The sequence below is a fragment of the Acomys minous genome, assembly GCF_964271855.1.
Source record: "Acomys minous genome assembly, chromosome: 17".
In the NCBI taxonomy this organism is placed as follows: domain Eukaryota; kingdom Metazoa; phylum Chordata; class Mammalia; order Rodentia; family Muridae; genus Acomys; species Acomys minous.
Window position 1 is genome coordinate 70,368,223 of NC_140500.1, and position 16,475 is coordinate 70,384,697.

At 45.3% G+C, this 16,475-nt stretch overlaps 1 protein-coding gene across 3 annotated transcripts in view; it reads left to right on the plus strand.

Moving 5' to 3' along the window:
* Nucleotides 1-16,475, plus strand: part of DNAH6 (dynein axonemal heavy chain 6) — a 211,276-nt gene that overhangs the window by 71,610 nt on the left and 123,191 nt on the right. For all 3 annotated transcript variants that reach the window (XM_084766547.1, XM_084766548.1, XM_084766549.1), the window contains exons 31-36: nucleotides 1,615-1,752; nucleotides 4,788-4,955; nucleotides 8,318-8,466; nucleotides 10,489-10,596; nucleotides 13,091-13,646; nucleotides 14,413-14,535. In XM_084766547.1, coding sequence (XP_084622673.1) covers nucleotides 1,615-1,752; nucleotides 4,788-4,955; nucleotides 8,318-8,466; nucleotides 10,489-10,596; nucleotides 13,091-13,646; nucleotides 14,413-14,535 — 1,242 coding nt within the window. The remainder of the gene's footprint in view (nucleotides 1-1,614; nucleotides 1,753-4,787; nucleotides 4,956-8,317; nucleotides 8,467-10,488; nucleotides 10,597-13,090; nucleotides 13,647-14,412; nucleotides 14,536-16,475) is intronic.

Here is a 16,475-nt window from a genome sequence, read left to right on the forward strand (position 1 = left end):
ACTTACATCAAAAATCACAGTTAGTTGCTTCTTTCTCACTTCTGTTAAGTTGCCCACACATGGGTATTGCTCGAAAGTTTTCATGTACCCCAGAAGACAGGCATCTCCCAAGGAGAAAGTTCCTCACTCCATGATGCCAGCTTGGTGTTTAGTTTTACACCCATTCTGTTCTTCGGCACATGTTTAATTTTTCTAAAGTTGGCTATCATATTATTAATTTTCAAAAACTTATCTCTGCCAAGCTTCTTATTGTATTATAGAGTGCAAATCTCTCGCAGGCCTTTCTGAGGAGGCCACTGTAATTATTTCAAACGCTTGTCCTTTTCCTCAGTGGCCTGCATTCCCTCCAGGTTGCCCTTCACCCCATCCCTTCTCTTTCTGCATGTTGGTCTCCCCTGAAATAGCTTTCGGCTGGTTCCTAGGTCTGTGTGGGATGCTTGCTTCCCCAGAATGTGAGCTGGGCCCTGAGGTTATAGCACATACAGATCACATATGTGCCCAGCGAGTCTGGGCATGAGAAGCCAGTGCCACTTGTTGAGTGACAGCTGAGAGTCTTCCTTCTAAGTGTTCACATTTCGGCTGTGCTCTCTCCTGAATAAACTGTCTTTTTCTTTTCAATAATTTATTTATTCTCATTTGATGTGCGTTGGTATTTTGCTTGCATGAACATCTGTGTCAGGGTGTCAGATATTGGAGTTATAGTTGTGAGCTGCCATGTGGGTGCTGGGCATTGAACCTGGGTCCTCAGGAAGAACGTCAGTGCTCTTAACAGCTGAGCCATCCCTCCAGCCCCAAGCCATCTTTTATTATTACTGAGTGTCGATGACTGAATTGAGAGATCTGGAATCATCTTTCTTTCCTTGTCTCTGCTTTCCTGACCCTAACCCCATTAGGATTCTGCTATAGAGTAAGTCAACAGAGGCTGGAAAGGTGGCTCAGCTTATCAGTTAAGAGCCCTGGAAGCTCTTGCAAGCTCCTGGTTCAGCTCCTGGCAGGTGGCTCACAACTGTAACCTCAGTTCCAGGGGATCCAATGCCCTCTTCTGGCTGCAGTGGACACTGCACCCACATGGTGCACATATATGCATAGAAAAAATTTTCAAACATAACATAAAAAATAAATCTTTTTTTTTTTAATGAAAAAGAACAAATCAGGACCCACTCCCAGTGCAGCAGTGCCTCTGCTCGGAGTTCTCGTGTATTGCCCGACACAGTGGGCACCATTCAGAGACAACGGAAGTTCCCCAAGGCCTCTTCAAAGCCCTCAAGTTTGTCTCTTCCATGTGTTATCTTTCTTTTTTGAGAACCTGTAAGTATTTGCCAAAACTAAGTGGCAGTTATGAATAAAGATTTCCCAAGGAGATATGTTCCAGGTTATCAATGTATTTAAGAGAAAAATCAGATTCAAACCACTTCAAGGAAAGCAAAAAGACATGCCCCTGTAGACATGAGCTCGCTGGGGGCACATGGGGGTACGCGATGCTTAACATCATTAGGGTACCATCGCCACAGCATCCCAGAGAACACCTTTCTTTACTGTCTTTGCTCCTGATTGTAAACATTAGAGGAGACCAACAATGCGGCCTGAAGCTGAGCGACTTTGCTTGCATTTCAGATGATGGGGCGCTTCTTCAGTGGCTTGGCACAGTCGGGGGCCTGGTGCTGCTTCGATGAATTCAATCGCATAGACATCGAAGTCTTGTCAGTCATTGCCCAGCAACTCATCACCATCAGGAACGCCAAAGCCGCAAAGGTGAGATGGCGGGGTGGCTGGCTTCAGTGTAGCCTTCTCAAATTGGCCTTAATGCAGTGAACAGTGCCTTAGGAAGGGCATGCCTTCAGTATAATGGTGAATGCCACAGTGACAGCATTTCCTTGGGTATATGAAGTCTTAGTCTAAACAAATTTTTTTAAAAAACATTCTATGCTGGGTCCTGGTCCCATAGAGACTATGAGACCCAGTGTCTGTGCTCAGGAAACCCTTCTTTCACCTCCAGAACACACACACACACACACACACACACACACACACACACACACACACACACACACTCCTCACTTTCTTCTCCTTACTTTTGAGATTTACACACCTGTTTCTCTAATGCCACCTTTTCTGGGCCACACAATTTTCTTCGTGGCCTCCAGGGTCAACCAAGTGTTATTGGGAAAATAGGAGAGAAAATCTGAGAATCCCCAAAAGTCCATACTTCTTCCAGCGACCCCAGCAGAGCTCACTGAACTGCAAAATCTGAGGGACAAATGAAGATTCTGAGTGGCTCTGCTACTTACCTTATCCCTGAAGACGGGGCTGTACTTGGGAGGCGATGGTTGTGAAGGATGGCACCTTCTAGGCTTGGTCACTAAGGAGCAGCACAACTCAGCCTGCACAAACTTGAGCTTTCCTCAGTCCCTGAAGGGAACTAACTCTTGCAAATCTTCCTGCAAGTCTCTTAACTCCTCCCTCAGCTCCTTCCAGAAGACACTCACCTTCCTCAGGCTCCATCAATAAAATTCATATTGCAAAGCTGGAGGGTCTTTGGACTCACCCCAGCTCAGGGGTCAATTATTATTGAAAGGTGACCTGGTAAAGAGTTATAAAGTCCAATGTGGACACCCCAAGAGGTCACTCTCCCCAGGCTCTGTCCCTTTCCACAAAGGTGGAAATGAAGCTGGGCTTTGTGCCTACACATTCCTATGACTTCTCAAAGTCCTGTGGGTGGTGACTGAGTAGGCAAACCATGCAGGAAACAGTTAAGAAATTTTTAATTTAAAAAGGTTTTTTTAACCAGCAAAAAATTGAGGATTTTAAAAATATGATCTCTGCAAAATAGCCAATTATTTTAAAAAGAAAGAAAGAAAAAAAAAAGAAAGAAAGGACAGACTGGACTTTCAGTGAGTGGCTGAGTGAGCAAATATCTGTGGTGTTTTTGTATTTTCATTAACCTTTTGTGAAGGAGATGGTTACAGGTGTAGAAGATTCAGAGAAGTTAGAAAGTATTTCTAGGGACATCACAGATACACACGCCTAAATCTAAGTGGCTCCTGCTGTCTGCATTCTGTGCTGCTTTCCTCCCACTCTGTGAAGGGTGGATTACATGCAAAGGTTTCCAGATAGAATTTCAAATCCTTCCCAGAGAGCAAATCTGGAGCTCACAGGGGCAGGAACCAGAGAGAATGGAGGCAGGTTGACACATTCCCAGCTGGAGGGCCGCCCTGTAGTCTAGTGGGCCACACCCTTAGAACCAAATAAGACACTGAACCCTAGGTGTAGAGTCTTGAGCAGTACAGCTATCTGTTCTGAGGCAGCCAGATCACCCACCATGACACAGGGCTCGGCTCCTCCCAGGTCTTCCCCATTGTCTCAGGCCTAGAACAGCAACTTCATCCCGTGGCCCAACTCAGAACCTGGCCTTCATCTGTCTTGTCTCTCTACCATCAGCCCAGAATCAAAACTGTCACTAGATTTGCATCTGCTGGGAGCCCTTCACCCACACATATACTTCTCAGATCCTGGCTCCCCAGTGACAATTCTCACACATATCCCAGACTGTAGTTTGCCCAGACTCTCCGTTGTCACCTCTACCCCAACACTAGAAAGGCTTCTTTGCTTCCCACAAGCCATGAGACAAAGGAGGAATTCTTTAACTTAGAATGAAAGACCCCCTGATGCTCGGAGCCCAGTGTACTCGTAATTTTCTCATTGTCAGGAGCAACCTTAGGGAAGAGGGGCTTATTTTGGCTTACAGTTAGGGGTGATACAGTCCTCATCACAGCGGGGGGAAGGGATGGAAGTAAAGGCTTGAAGGCTAAGACATGGTCATGAAGGCATAGTGGTATGAGCCTGAGGTAACTGGCCAGTCAGGAAATAGAGAGCAGACAGGATGTAGTCCAGACTATAAAGCCTCAGTGCCTACCTCTAGTGATTCACTTCCGCCATTGAGTCACTGCCTTGTCAAAGTTCCACAGCTTTCTGAAACAGCATCGCCAGTTGGAAGTGAATGTTCAAACATGGGGAACATTAGCATTGAGCCCACAGTGCCAGGCCTAGCTGTGCTTCCATCTTAACTTTGTTACTCTTTAGCCAAGTGGGTCCTGCTTGTTCCCTGAATATGCAGTGTTCTCCCCTGTGCTTGCTCCTCTTGCCCAAAAAGCTGCCTAAAACATTCCTCCTCGTTCTTCAGGTCTGTTCCCCCAGCATGGGTTTTGCGTACACACACACACACACACACACACACACACACACACACAAACACACACACAAACACACACACACACACAGAGGAATGGTCACAGTGTCTAGGTCTGACTGCACACGGCAGGGTTCAAGTGGAAGCATCCTTCAACCCTGGGTAACATTGGCTCACCCAGGCCTCCAACCTGAAACAGATGTTCAATAATCACCTACTGTTAAATGAAAGTGGGGAAGTAGTGCTGTGATAAAGGGGCCACACCACTCAAAGATGAAAACTAGACTGAAATTTCCTGGAGCAGGGAGGGGGCCGGACATTGAAGGTGAAGAGTCTCAGCATTGGTTGAGACCGGAAGCTCTCAAGACCTGGCCAGGAAAGGGCACACAACTTGGGTAAGGTAAGGCAGGAAGCAATAACACTGAACCCAGAAGAGACTGGAGGTTGGTTGATCAAGAGAAAGCTTCCTCAATCCCAGAGCAGGATTCGGCGGGCTCTCCTCGGTCTTCCCTTAAGTAAGTCTCTGGTTCAAGCCATGGCTGTGTGAAAGAATTTACAAGCCCCCCAGAGAATCGCTTACTTATGCCTTCTCCGTGAACAGCTCTCCAGGTTCATGTTTGAGGGGCGAGAGATCAAGCTTATCATGACCTGCGCGGCTTTCATTACCATGAACCCTGGCTATGCAGGCAGGACGGAGTTGCCAGACAACCTGAAAGCGCTGTTCAGACCGTTCGCTATGATGGTTCCCAATTACGCGTTGATCGCAGAGGTGAGCATCAGACGATAACGAAGCAGGGTTTTATGCACGGTTCGTTTTATTTGCCATCTAATTCTGTCAAGACAGAAACTCCTTTTATTTCCTAGTTTCATTTTTGTTACTGTAATAAAGTGCCACAACCAAAAGCAACTTAGGAAAGAGAGGATTTATTTTAGCTCATAATTCCAGATTGCAGTTCATCAGACCTGACAAGAAAAGAGGTCAGGAACTTAAAACAGTGAGTCACATCCACAGACAAGAGCAGAGAAGTGAATGCACAATTGCATACTTGTACTCAGCTCACTTATACACTTAGATAGTCCAGGACCTAAGCCCAGGGAGTGGTGCTGCCCACAGTGGACATCCCCCACTGACATAACCACAGGCCAACCTGGGGTAGACACTCCCTCACTAGGACCTCTCTTCCCAGGCGATTCTAGAGTGTGACAAATTGACAACTTCCACCATCTCATTTTCTAAGCACCCAAGCAATGGCTATTCATTATTATTCATGTGTACCCTAAGTGTAAATTCAAGCAAAAAGAAAATGTTTTGTTCTGCACGCTTGTTTAGTTTTCAGTCTTACTGCTAATATTCAGACTGTTCCAAATGGTTTATAGAATATATCAGACTCCTAAGCATGGAATGACACAATGTATTCAATTAATCCAGTTACTGGGACTTAATCTAATTCAGCTCTAGGAGTTAAAATGTTGGGATTCGTTCTAAAAAGATAGCGTTATCCTCATTCCTCTTTGGATATAAATTTAATTAAGGTCAAGAAGTAATTGAGCCCAGTCTGGTGCCTCCTGCCTGTAATCTTAATACTCGGAAGGCTAAAACAGGAGGATCACTGGAAGTTCAAAACCAGCGTGGATAACTGAGTGAGATTTCATCTCAAAAAAAAGAAAGGAAGGGGGCTGGAGAGATGGCGCAGAGGTTAAGGGCACTGACTGCTCCTCCAGAGGTCCTGAGTTCAATTCCCAGCAACCACATGATGGCTCACAACCATCTGTAATGTGATCTAATGCCCTCTTCTGGCCTACAGGTGTACATACAGGCAGAGCACAGTATACATGATAATAAATAAATAATAAATCTTTTTTAAAAAGAAAGAAAAGAAAAGAAAAAATAGAAAGTAGTATTGAGTCAAAGCTGTATTAATTACTTGAATATTAATAATCACTTGAATATTAAGAATAGGGTTCATTTGTAGTCTTTAATAGTTTAGATAAAAACCAATAATCATGAATAAATTGATTATGGTTGTTTAGTCTTTCTATATCTATTAAGGAATCCTTTTATTTGAACATTTTTGTTCTTTTGTCCTATCTAAGAATTCATGTGTACAAGTTTTACATGTGTTTCTCAAAGCACATTTAATTGAGGTATGCTTTATGTACAATAAAAAGTAAACAGGGCTCATAAAAATACGAGCAAGTGTTTTCACAGAGATTCATCCGTCTGGCGCCAAGACCAAAATGCATGGCTTCCTTTCAGAACTCCAAAAGCTCCCTTGAGCTCTGTGCTGCATTTCATATCGATGGACACTTCCCCTTTTAGAATGGAATTTCTCGGAAAGCACCAGTTACTCCTGTGGCTAATCCATCCCTGTGAATTATTAAAGAATCTTTTACCTGAAGTAAAAGGCATTGACTAAGGCTAGACTAAACCACCACTGGAGGAACTTCAACTTGAGTTAGCACAACGCTTGAAGCATTCTGAGGTGTCCTGTATCTCCTGTGGGTGTGACGGTGCGGAGGGCAGCTCAAAGAAGCAACACTTTTGCTCTCGCTTCTGTGACCTGTTCAACACTGTGCTCACATGGCCCACTTTGTCCTATTGTTGTGCTGTTTGGTCCTGAATGGGAGGAATTTCAAAGTCCAGTCTCCTGGGCATGTTTCCCGTGCTTGTCACAGATGAATCTTGTCAGGGCTTCTCCCCAGCAAATGCTTTTAACTCTGACAAATATCCTCCCTCCATAATTAGAGCACTGCAGACTCCAAGCAGGGAAAGCAAGGCAGTTTACTTTCTGACCTTGCAAGGCTGGGCCACAGCCTAGAATGGCAGGCCACTGATTGAAGCACAAGCCCCGCCCCTTTGCCTCCGTGGCTGAGGCATCAGCAGAATTTGATCTTACAAACCATCTGGTCTTATCTTCCCTCTGCTGCTTATGTTTGTCCTATTCTGAACAACAACAACAAAAAAAATCATGTGAGTTTATCTTCAACTCTGCCTTTTAAGTTTATTGGGTATTATGACCTTGTCACATGTCACATCTGCAAGTCATTAGGCAAGATTAGCTCTTAATAATTTTCTATTCTAAGCTTGTAGCTTGGGGTACATAGCTTAGCAGACTCTAGCAGGGCTCCTGTGTCTGGACTTAAACTGACTCGAAGCATCTTTGAAAACGGACGGCCATGTAGTATGTTTTACATAATCGCCTACGGTGTGCAGAGCACTGTGAAACCAACAGTGCAAGAGCCACAAAGAAAGCAGAGCAGTGAGGTGAGCTGTGTGGTCCAAACCCTGCTCCTTAGCTCCCTTGCTACGGTTGAGGCAGGTCATGGCTATGATGGGAAGACTCCATTTTTACCTCTGCTGTCGGAGACACTAAGATTTGAGCAGCAAGAGAGCTTAGCAGGAAAAGGCACTTGCAATTCTGAAAACCTGGATTCAAGCCCTGGGACTTTCTCTCTCTCTCTGGGATGGAGAGGGGACAAAAACCTTTGCTTAGGTTGCCTTGGTTGAAGGAGCAGTAATCGTTGCATTCCACCAGAGCAGCTCTCCTCCTCCTCCTCAGCCTGGAGGGCAGCTCTCCTCCTCCTCAGCCTAGAGAGCAGCTCTCCTCCTCTTCCTCAGCCTGGAGGGTAGCTCTCCTCCTCCTCAGCCTGGAGGGCAGCTGTCCTTCTCAGCCTGGAGAAGCCCAATTCTTGCTTTTGTGTTCAGAGTTTACACCACCATTCAACCTCTATGTGAACATTTTTTAAAAAAGAAAGAAAAAATAGACAAAACTTCTCCTTAACCCAAGTGTCACGATCTGTAAAGATGGCAGAATCACTACTCAAGGGTCCCCGGGCTATCTCCGCCTGTCAGTCTTCCTGGTGCACAGAAAACCCTTTCCATCCTGCCCCTGACTTTCCTCGCCGCCGTTACAAAAATGTCTGACAGAAACAACTCGAGGGAGAAGGTTTTATTGTGGCTCACAGCTTGAGGATACATCAGCGATAAGAGCGGTCACATCCCTACCACAGTCTGGAACCTGTTTGTCTCCTCACTATGCAGTGTAAAGCCTGGGGTCAAGTGCATCTGTATCGGGCTAATACGTGGCAGGCATGACAATGTGCAACACCGTCTCCTCTCCCCTCTCCTAGGTAATTCTGTATTCTGAAGGATTTGAGTCAAGTAAAATTCTAGCGAGAAAGATGACGCAGATGTACAAGCTCTGCAGCGAGCAGCTGTCCCAGCAGGATCACTACGACTTTGGCATGAGAGCCGTCAAGTCCGTGCTGGTCATGGCTGGGTAAGAACCCCGGGGGAGATAGAAAGCCCAGGCAGGAAAGTGCTGGCTATGAGACTAGGAGGTCCATCCTCAGAGGCCACGTAAGAAAGCCAAGCATGGCCTCGCATGCCTGCAATCGCGCTGCTGAGGAGGCAGCGGCAGGCAAGTCCCTGGGCCTCCCTCCCAGGCCAGCCAGGACCTCTGACTCGGTAAGCTTCAGGCCAGTGAGAGAACTTGCCTCAAAAAACAAGGAGGGTGGCTCCCAAGGACACGCAAGGTTGTCCTCTGGTCCCCCATGTATATGTGGCCACACAGAAGTACACACGCATGGTGGGGGCATGGAGACAGAGACAGAGAGTGAGGGGTGGGGGATAAGGATGGACAAGAGTGCAGCTCGTAATCAGATTTGAATGGGCGACTCACAGAGGCTTTGAGAGCAATGCCTGATGAAGATCAAATGAGTAATAAACATGGGCTGCCGCTGTTCTGAGAGTCCCTCCTTTGTCACTTGGGTTGACCCAGTGACACATCTGTACTGTGAGCCCAACTGGACTCTAACTTGTGTTTCTCCCGAACTCCTCTGGTGCATTGGGTTTCAGAGAGCAAGCGCCATGACTGCAGCCGGAGGGATGAATCAGCAGTTAAGAGCAGTTGCTGCTCCGGAAGGGTCTGAGTTTGCCTCCCAGCAGCCATGCCGGATGGCTCACAGCTGTCCACAGTCCCAAGACATCCTATACGCTCCTCTGACCTCCATGGGCACTGCACTCACTCACACATACCCCACAGGCATACAATTAAAGATAAAATAACATCTATTTCGTAAAAGCCTCAGCAACTGTCAGGCTGACCCAGAGGCTCACGGTCTGATATGCACAGGCTGAAAGGTGAACCCCAGGTTGCCTAAAACAACCCCGAGGGCTAAAAGGAACTTGGTGTTTATTCTCGGTCCGTGATTATGTCAGACTCTCTGACTTCAAAGCAAAGGTTCAAATTCAAAACAAACTGCTTCCCGGTCACTAGCAAAGGAGGCTCCAGTTTCAGGCTCTACCCTTTCCCGTTATGACCACTCGAAGCCAGCACCTCCTCAGTCCCCAACTTGCCCAGAGCCTAAAATGAAATGTGTTCTTTTTCTAGCTCTTCCGGTCAGACAAGGACTCACTGAACCCAGTTGGGTGCACCCAGGCCACCTGGCTCCTGAAGCTTGCTTGGCATAAGCCTCACTGCCATCCCCACGCTCAGTCCTTTACTGTAGCCTAGCGTATTCCGTACAGCTCCTCTTTACAGCTGGGTAACAGCTAGGAATCCAGCATGTTCAGATCTGTTTGCATTCAGGGAACATAGCTGCATCCCAGTGGGTGAGACCAACAAGTGTGCAGGCATCTATCTATACGATGTGCCGAAGACAACAACAGGGCAGTGCCTGAAGTTTGCGGCAGAGACAAACTAGCCTATAGCAGCTTTCTGGAGGAGAGGGTGGTTCAGCTGCTTTTGAAGGATGGATAAGAGCAGAGAAAGTATTGCAGAGATGGGTCAGCAGTTAAAAGCATTTTCTGCTCTCCCAGATTTTGACTCTCAGCACCCACCCTGGGCCCAGCACCCAACTGCGTAGCTCACTACTGCCTGTAACTCCAGCTCCAGGGAATTTGACAACCGTCACTTGGCTCCCATGGGAAACATACATACACACATGAATAAAAATAAAATAAGTGTTTTTTTTTACAAAGAGCAGGCAAAATAGAAAGGCAGGGAATTCAGGACAGAGGGGACAGAAAGTGACAGGGATGTGCCCATGGTGATACAATTACAGGGCTCTAAATTCAGATTGGACAGTCTAGATTGATGAGGGAGGGTCTTTGAGGAAATGTCCCTGTCTCTGTCCTCTGGGCTTTATGGCCAATGAAGGCTTTGTCCCTATGCTGTTATACACACAGGATGATAAGTTATTAGCAGGAATCTCAGTGGAGTCCCTGGCCCACGGGCCTAGAACATTCCATCCCGTCTTCCATTCTTTCAGTGTCTTACTAACAACTCTTTTGAATTTAGGTCTCTAAAGAGAGAGAACCCAGACCTAAGCGAAGATGTGGTCCTGATCAGAGCGCTGAGAGACTCCAACTTGCCGAAATTCTTAACAGAGGATGCCCTCCTGTTCAGGCAAGCTTCCTAGAGTTCATGGCGTGAAGCTCCCAGGACTCAGGGCATTGAGCTCCCAGAGCTCACAGGATCAAGCACAGGCACCCACAGAGGGAAAAGGCTCTTGCTGCTCAGGGGTTCTCTGTCTCTTTAAAACCAATGCATTTCTAATCTTTTCTGGAGATATGTGCATCCCTTAAGCAGCAGCCAGTGGGGACATACTCACCTATGAGCCTACCATGTGGGAGAGGGCAGGAAGATCAAGGATGGAAAGCTAGCCTGGGCTACATGAGATCTTATCTAAAAAAAATAAAAAAATAAAAAGCAGAAGTATGAACTGAACTTACAAGGCTATTCTAATCACCTTTTATCTTTTCAAAAATATTGATCACCAAATTGTGTCATTTTACAAATTGGCATTTGGCTACAAATTCCTGGTCTAAGAGAAATTTCTAGTCTGAAAAACAAGTCAGGCTTGGAATTTAACATAAGCATGACTGCTTTAATAGTTCCTTTTTTAATTCATTTGATTTTGTTTCTCCAGGTTATATACTTTAAATATAACTTCTTATATACACATAGAGTGTATACTTAAATATACATATCTTAAAAATAAGGTAGTATATAAATTAGCCTTATAGAAGTCAAAAGTATCTTGCCTTTCACCAGACCCCACTCCCTGGAGCCCATCATTTTCAGCTCTTCTGTTTGTTTTATCGTACCCTCCATAGTTGACACCATGCCTGTGCCATCTCCTGGTTTGTGGGTTTGAGACAGTGTGTGACTAAGGCAGATGGGAATACACAGCCCCACCCAGCCCCTCCGCACAGTTGAACTGCAGTACCACTTGAGCTAAGCAGCCAAGGTTTCCAGAGTACTGTAAGGGTATGAATGTCAGCTGAGCCCTCCCCATCTCTCCTCCCCCCCCCTCCCCCTCCCCCTCCTCCCACCACCACCCCCATCAGTCTCCTTTGTTCCTCTAAGCAAGCGGTTCTCAACCTTCTTAACACTATGACCCTTAACATAGTTCCTCATGTTGTGGTGAACCCCAGCCAGAGAGTTATTTCATTGCTACTTCATTAACTGTAATTTTCTACTGTTATGAATCGTAAGGTAAATGTCTGACAGGCAGGAGGTCTGATACGTGACCCCCAGGTTGAGAACCACCCAAACAGTTTACTTATGTTTTCTTGTCGCATATGAGTGTGTCTCCAGTATGTGTCTGGAAGTAATGGTGCCTTGCCCTCTTTCCTCCCACAGGAATCTCCTCCCAACCATTTCTCAGAACTTTCTCAGCTCTTCACTTCCTCCCTTTATAGCTAGTACTAATTTTCTATTTTATTTGTCTTTTGAAGTTTTCACTCAGTGTGTTTTGGTCACATTCACCCCCTTCCCCTGCTCCCCCCCCCAAAATTACCTCCTTCTAGCCACCCACCTAATGTTATGTGTTTTTAAATTTATTATTATTTATTGATATTACATCCCAACTGTTGTCCCCTCGCTTGTATCCTCACATTCCCACCCTCTCTCCCTCCTTCTTCCTCCCTATTCCCCTCCCCTAGACAGGAGGGCCTCCTCCCCCACCATATGACCACAACCCATCAGGTTTATGTGTGTTTTTAAGTGATTAAGTCCAATTTGTGCTGCCCATATCCTCTTGGGTGCCTTCCACTGTAGCATGTTCCGTAGGGGAATTAGTAACGGTCATGGCGGGGGGATGGGCTTTCAGGGAGGGGAGAGAGGACAGTGGTACAGAGGGTTTAGCAGAACAGTGGATCCAGAAGGATAGGTGGGGGTAGGAGCAAGAGAACAGGGTAGAGGCGCAGGCAGGCAGAGAGACAGCTAAGGCTCAAGACCTTTGGGGAAAAGCCATATGTAAACCTTCTACTCCAGAGGCTTCCTAGGATATATATGTATATACCTGTATGTACATATATATATATATACATATGTGCATATATACACATATATGTATATATACATATACCCTTATATAAAGAGTTTAAATGGAGTTACCCTGTAACTGGCTGCCAAAGCACCTACTGATTTTCTATTTGCACCTCCATCGTATTTTTCTCAATATCCACATATAGTCATAAGCGCATATAATACATTAGGGAAACATCGAAATGAAAAAAAATTAAATCTATTGGTAAATTCATCCGTTAGGTGTTTGGTACTGGGCCACCATGCACTGTGGACAATACAGAAATAACTCCTATTGTTCATCCTATAGGATATCCTATTTTGCAGGAAAAAACAAAAAAACAAAAATTCAAAAGAAAAGAAAAGGAAAGGAAAGGAAAGAAAAGAAAAGGAAAGGAAAGAAAAGGAAAAAAACACTGGTCTTTTTCTGCTGCGCAGAAAATGGGATCAGCAGAAAGTGTAGATCCCAGCACAGCCTAGGGCAGGCTTATGCTGTGGATGGTCAGAGGACCATTCAGTTACTTATGACAAGTACGGGAAATCAAGAATGGCTGGTGACCCCTAACTGATGCCATCTCTGTTTTGTCAGTGGGATCATATCTGATCTTTTCCCTGGAGTTCAAATCCCGGAACATGACTATGGCATTTTGCAATCGACAATTGTGGACGTCATGATTGAACAAAACCTTCAGCCCGAGTTATGTATGGTCAAAAAGGTGATACAGTTATACGAAACTATGCTGGTGAGGCACGGCGTCATGTTGGTCGGACCGACCGGAGGTGGCAAGACCACTGTTTACCAAGTATTAGCACAAACTTTGGGGAATCTGGAGAAACTCAACCTGGGCGATCCTTTTTATCAGCCAGTAAAAACCTACGTTCTTAACCCAAAATCAATCACCATGGGTGAGTTGTACGGGGAAGTCAATAACGTGACCTTGGAATGGAAGGATGGTTTGATGGCACTCAGTGTCCGAGCAGCCGTGAATGACACTTCGGAAGATCATAAGTGGATAATCAGTGACGGGCCAGTGGACGCTCTTTGGATTGAAAACATGAATACTGTGTTGGATGACAACAAGATGCTGTGCCTGGCTAACAGCGAAAGGATCAAACTCACCCCTCAGATCCACATGCTTTTCGAGGTAAATGCATGCTTTGCTGCGGGGCGAAATATTTACGGAATTTACATGCCACCACCAAAAACAGATCACATCACAGTGATCCATTGTTTTCATCATTTGCCTGTGGTTTTTATTTGCTTGCTGAATACTGAGTAAAATTTTCTTTGTCATAGTTTGACAATACCTGTCAGATGCTCTCATTTCTCTATAAAAATAGAAGTAAAATTGATTCTAGCTTCACTTGCTCTCTTTCGGAGATAGATATGTGTGTGGCTTACATAATTTTCACTTCTAGGGAAAACACTGTTAGGTGTTCTGTGAATAAATTCTCCCACTGTGGCAGGAGTGGACTTTCTCTTTGTAAGGGACTGTGAGAAGGGGGGAGTCAAACACAGCTACCAAAATTCACAGAAAATACCAACCGTAGCCTCGCGATCCATCAAATACATAGAGTATCCACTGTATACATTGTATGTGTCTAAATTTTAGGATACAAAACTGACAAAAAAGTAAATAGAATTTTAAAAGGAGGAAAGACAGTGCCTACTGCGTACACTTAAGAATTAGATAAACTGGGTATGGTGGCACACGCCTTTAATCCCAGCCCTTGGGAGACAGAGACAGGTGATCTCTCTGAGTTCGAGGCCAGCCTGGCCTACAAAGAGTTTCAGGACAGCCAGGGCTACACAGAAAAACTCTGTCTCAGAAAAAAAAAAGTGTGTTTCCTTATTAGTAAAGTTGAAAGGTTATGGAAGCTACCTATTAGCTGTTTCCTGTTCAACTTTAGGTACAAGATCTCAAGGTAGCGTCTCCTGCAACCGTCAGCCGATGTGGGATGGTGTTTGTGGATCCCGAAGAGCTCAAGTGGATGCCTTATGTGAAAACCTGGATGAGCGGATTCTCCAAAAATGTAAGCGCAGTCCTCCCTGTATCTGTCAGTGCACATATGTGAGTCCCTTTAGCAGTGTGTGTGATTAGAGGAATTCCATCATGTTAGCTTGCCTCTCTCCCTACAAATCCCTGGGTCCTCAGCCTGTTGTACATTACCCCGCCTGCCAGCTGCCTGGCGCTCTGCCTCCTGCTCTCTCTACTCAGCATCTCTGCAAACTGACTCCTCTTAAGGACCAAGATGAAGTACTACCTCCAGCCTCACGTCCCCCCCCACCCCCCATAAATTCACAGAACAGGTTGAGCCAGCGACCAAGACTTTGCAAGACAGCCTGGTGGGTGATCAGAGGAAAGCCCAATAGAAAGAATATTTAACTTGAGACACTGATGGGATTTTAGGGTTCAGGAGCCACTAACACCTCTGAGAGGCAGAAGGAAACCCTGTTTACCCCCTTCCCTGATCATAGGTGCAGGACACACTATGACCTCAGAGGTACAAGGTGATGTGATCAGCTGGTTATAGACAGTGCCCCAGTATCGATCCATGGTTATTAACTGGAGTATGTGGCCTGCAGCAGGGTTCGCTCTGCATTGTGCATTACATGGGGTTTTAAGCACATAAAGTCATGTATCCACCGTTATAGTGCTTCCCTTCCCTGTCCTGAAGCTCCTCAGTACTCTGTCTACCCGTGCTTCCACCCCTCAGCACAGTACTCAATGATGTCTTCCCACCCTTAGAGTCCCACCTTTCCCAGAAGCCACCATTGGGATCATACTATATAACATTTTGGAACTAGCTTTTTTTTTTTAATTTAGCAATGTGCATTTAAGGCACATCGTATCTTTCTTGGTTTGATATCTCATTTCTTTTTTTAAAATTTAACATCAACGTGTGTGTGTGTGTGTGTGTGTGTGTGTGTGTGTGTGTGTGTGTGTGTTTTGGTCCCCCTGTAAGTGGAATTACAGACAGTTGTGAGCAGCCACATGGGTGCCAGGAATTGAACCTGGGACCTCTTGAACAGCAGCCAGTGCTCTTAACCACTGAGCAATCTCTCCAGCTCCCATCTCATTTCTTTTTAACACTGAGTAATAATATTTCATTGTATGGACATAGCACAGTTTGTTTATCCATTCACCTCCATTTTGGATGCCTGGGGTTTAAAAAAAGTTATCAATAAAACTGTGACAGGCACTAGTATGCAGGTTTTCCCTAAAATTTTTATTAGTTTGAGTATACACATAGAAGCATCGTTTCTAGATCAGATTCGTATACTTGGCTTTGGAAGAAATCTCCAGATTGTCTTGCCCATTGGCTGAGCCATCTTGTATCCACAACACAGGAGAATTGCTGTTGCTTAAACACTTACTGTCATTTGGCATATTTTCTCTTGGTGCTCTGGGACTCATACACCTTAGCGTGTGGGTATGGCAGGCTCTTGTTTCAATCTGCAGATACTCAAGCATGCTTTTGTGTGCTTGTTGGTGTCTGTGTGTCATCTTTGCTAAAGAATGTATTAAGGAATAGTTTTGCCTGTTACTTTACTGAGATTGGTTGTTTTTATGGTTGATATGAAGAATAGACCAGCCTCAGTTGCATATCAAGTTCAAGGCTAGCCTAGACTGGACTATATGCAGCCCTAAAGGGGCAGGGTGAACAGAGGTCTTTGTACATTTCTATACAAATCTTTTTATCAAATTATGTCTTTTGGAACTGTTTTCTCCTAGGCAATGGCTTCTCTTTTTTTTTTTTAATCTTTTTTTAAAGATTTATTTATTTATTATGTATATAGTGCTCTGTCTGCATGTACACCTGCAGGCCAGAAGAGGGCACCAGATCTCATTATAGATGGTTGTGAGCCATCATGTGGTTGCTGGGAATTGAACTCAGGAACCTCTGGAAGAGCAGACAGTGCTCTTAACCTCTGAGCCATCTCTCCATGCCCAGCTATGGCTTTTTATTCC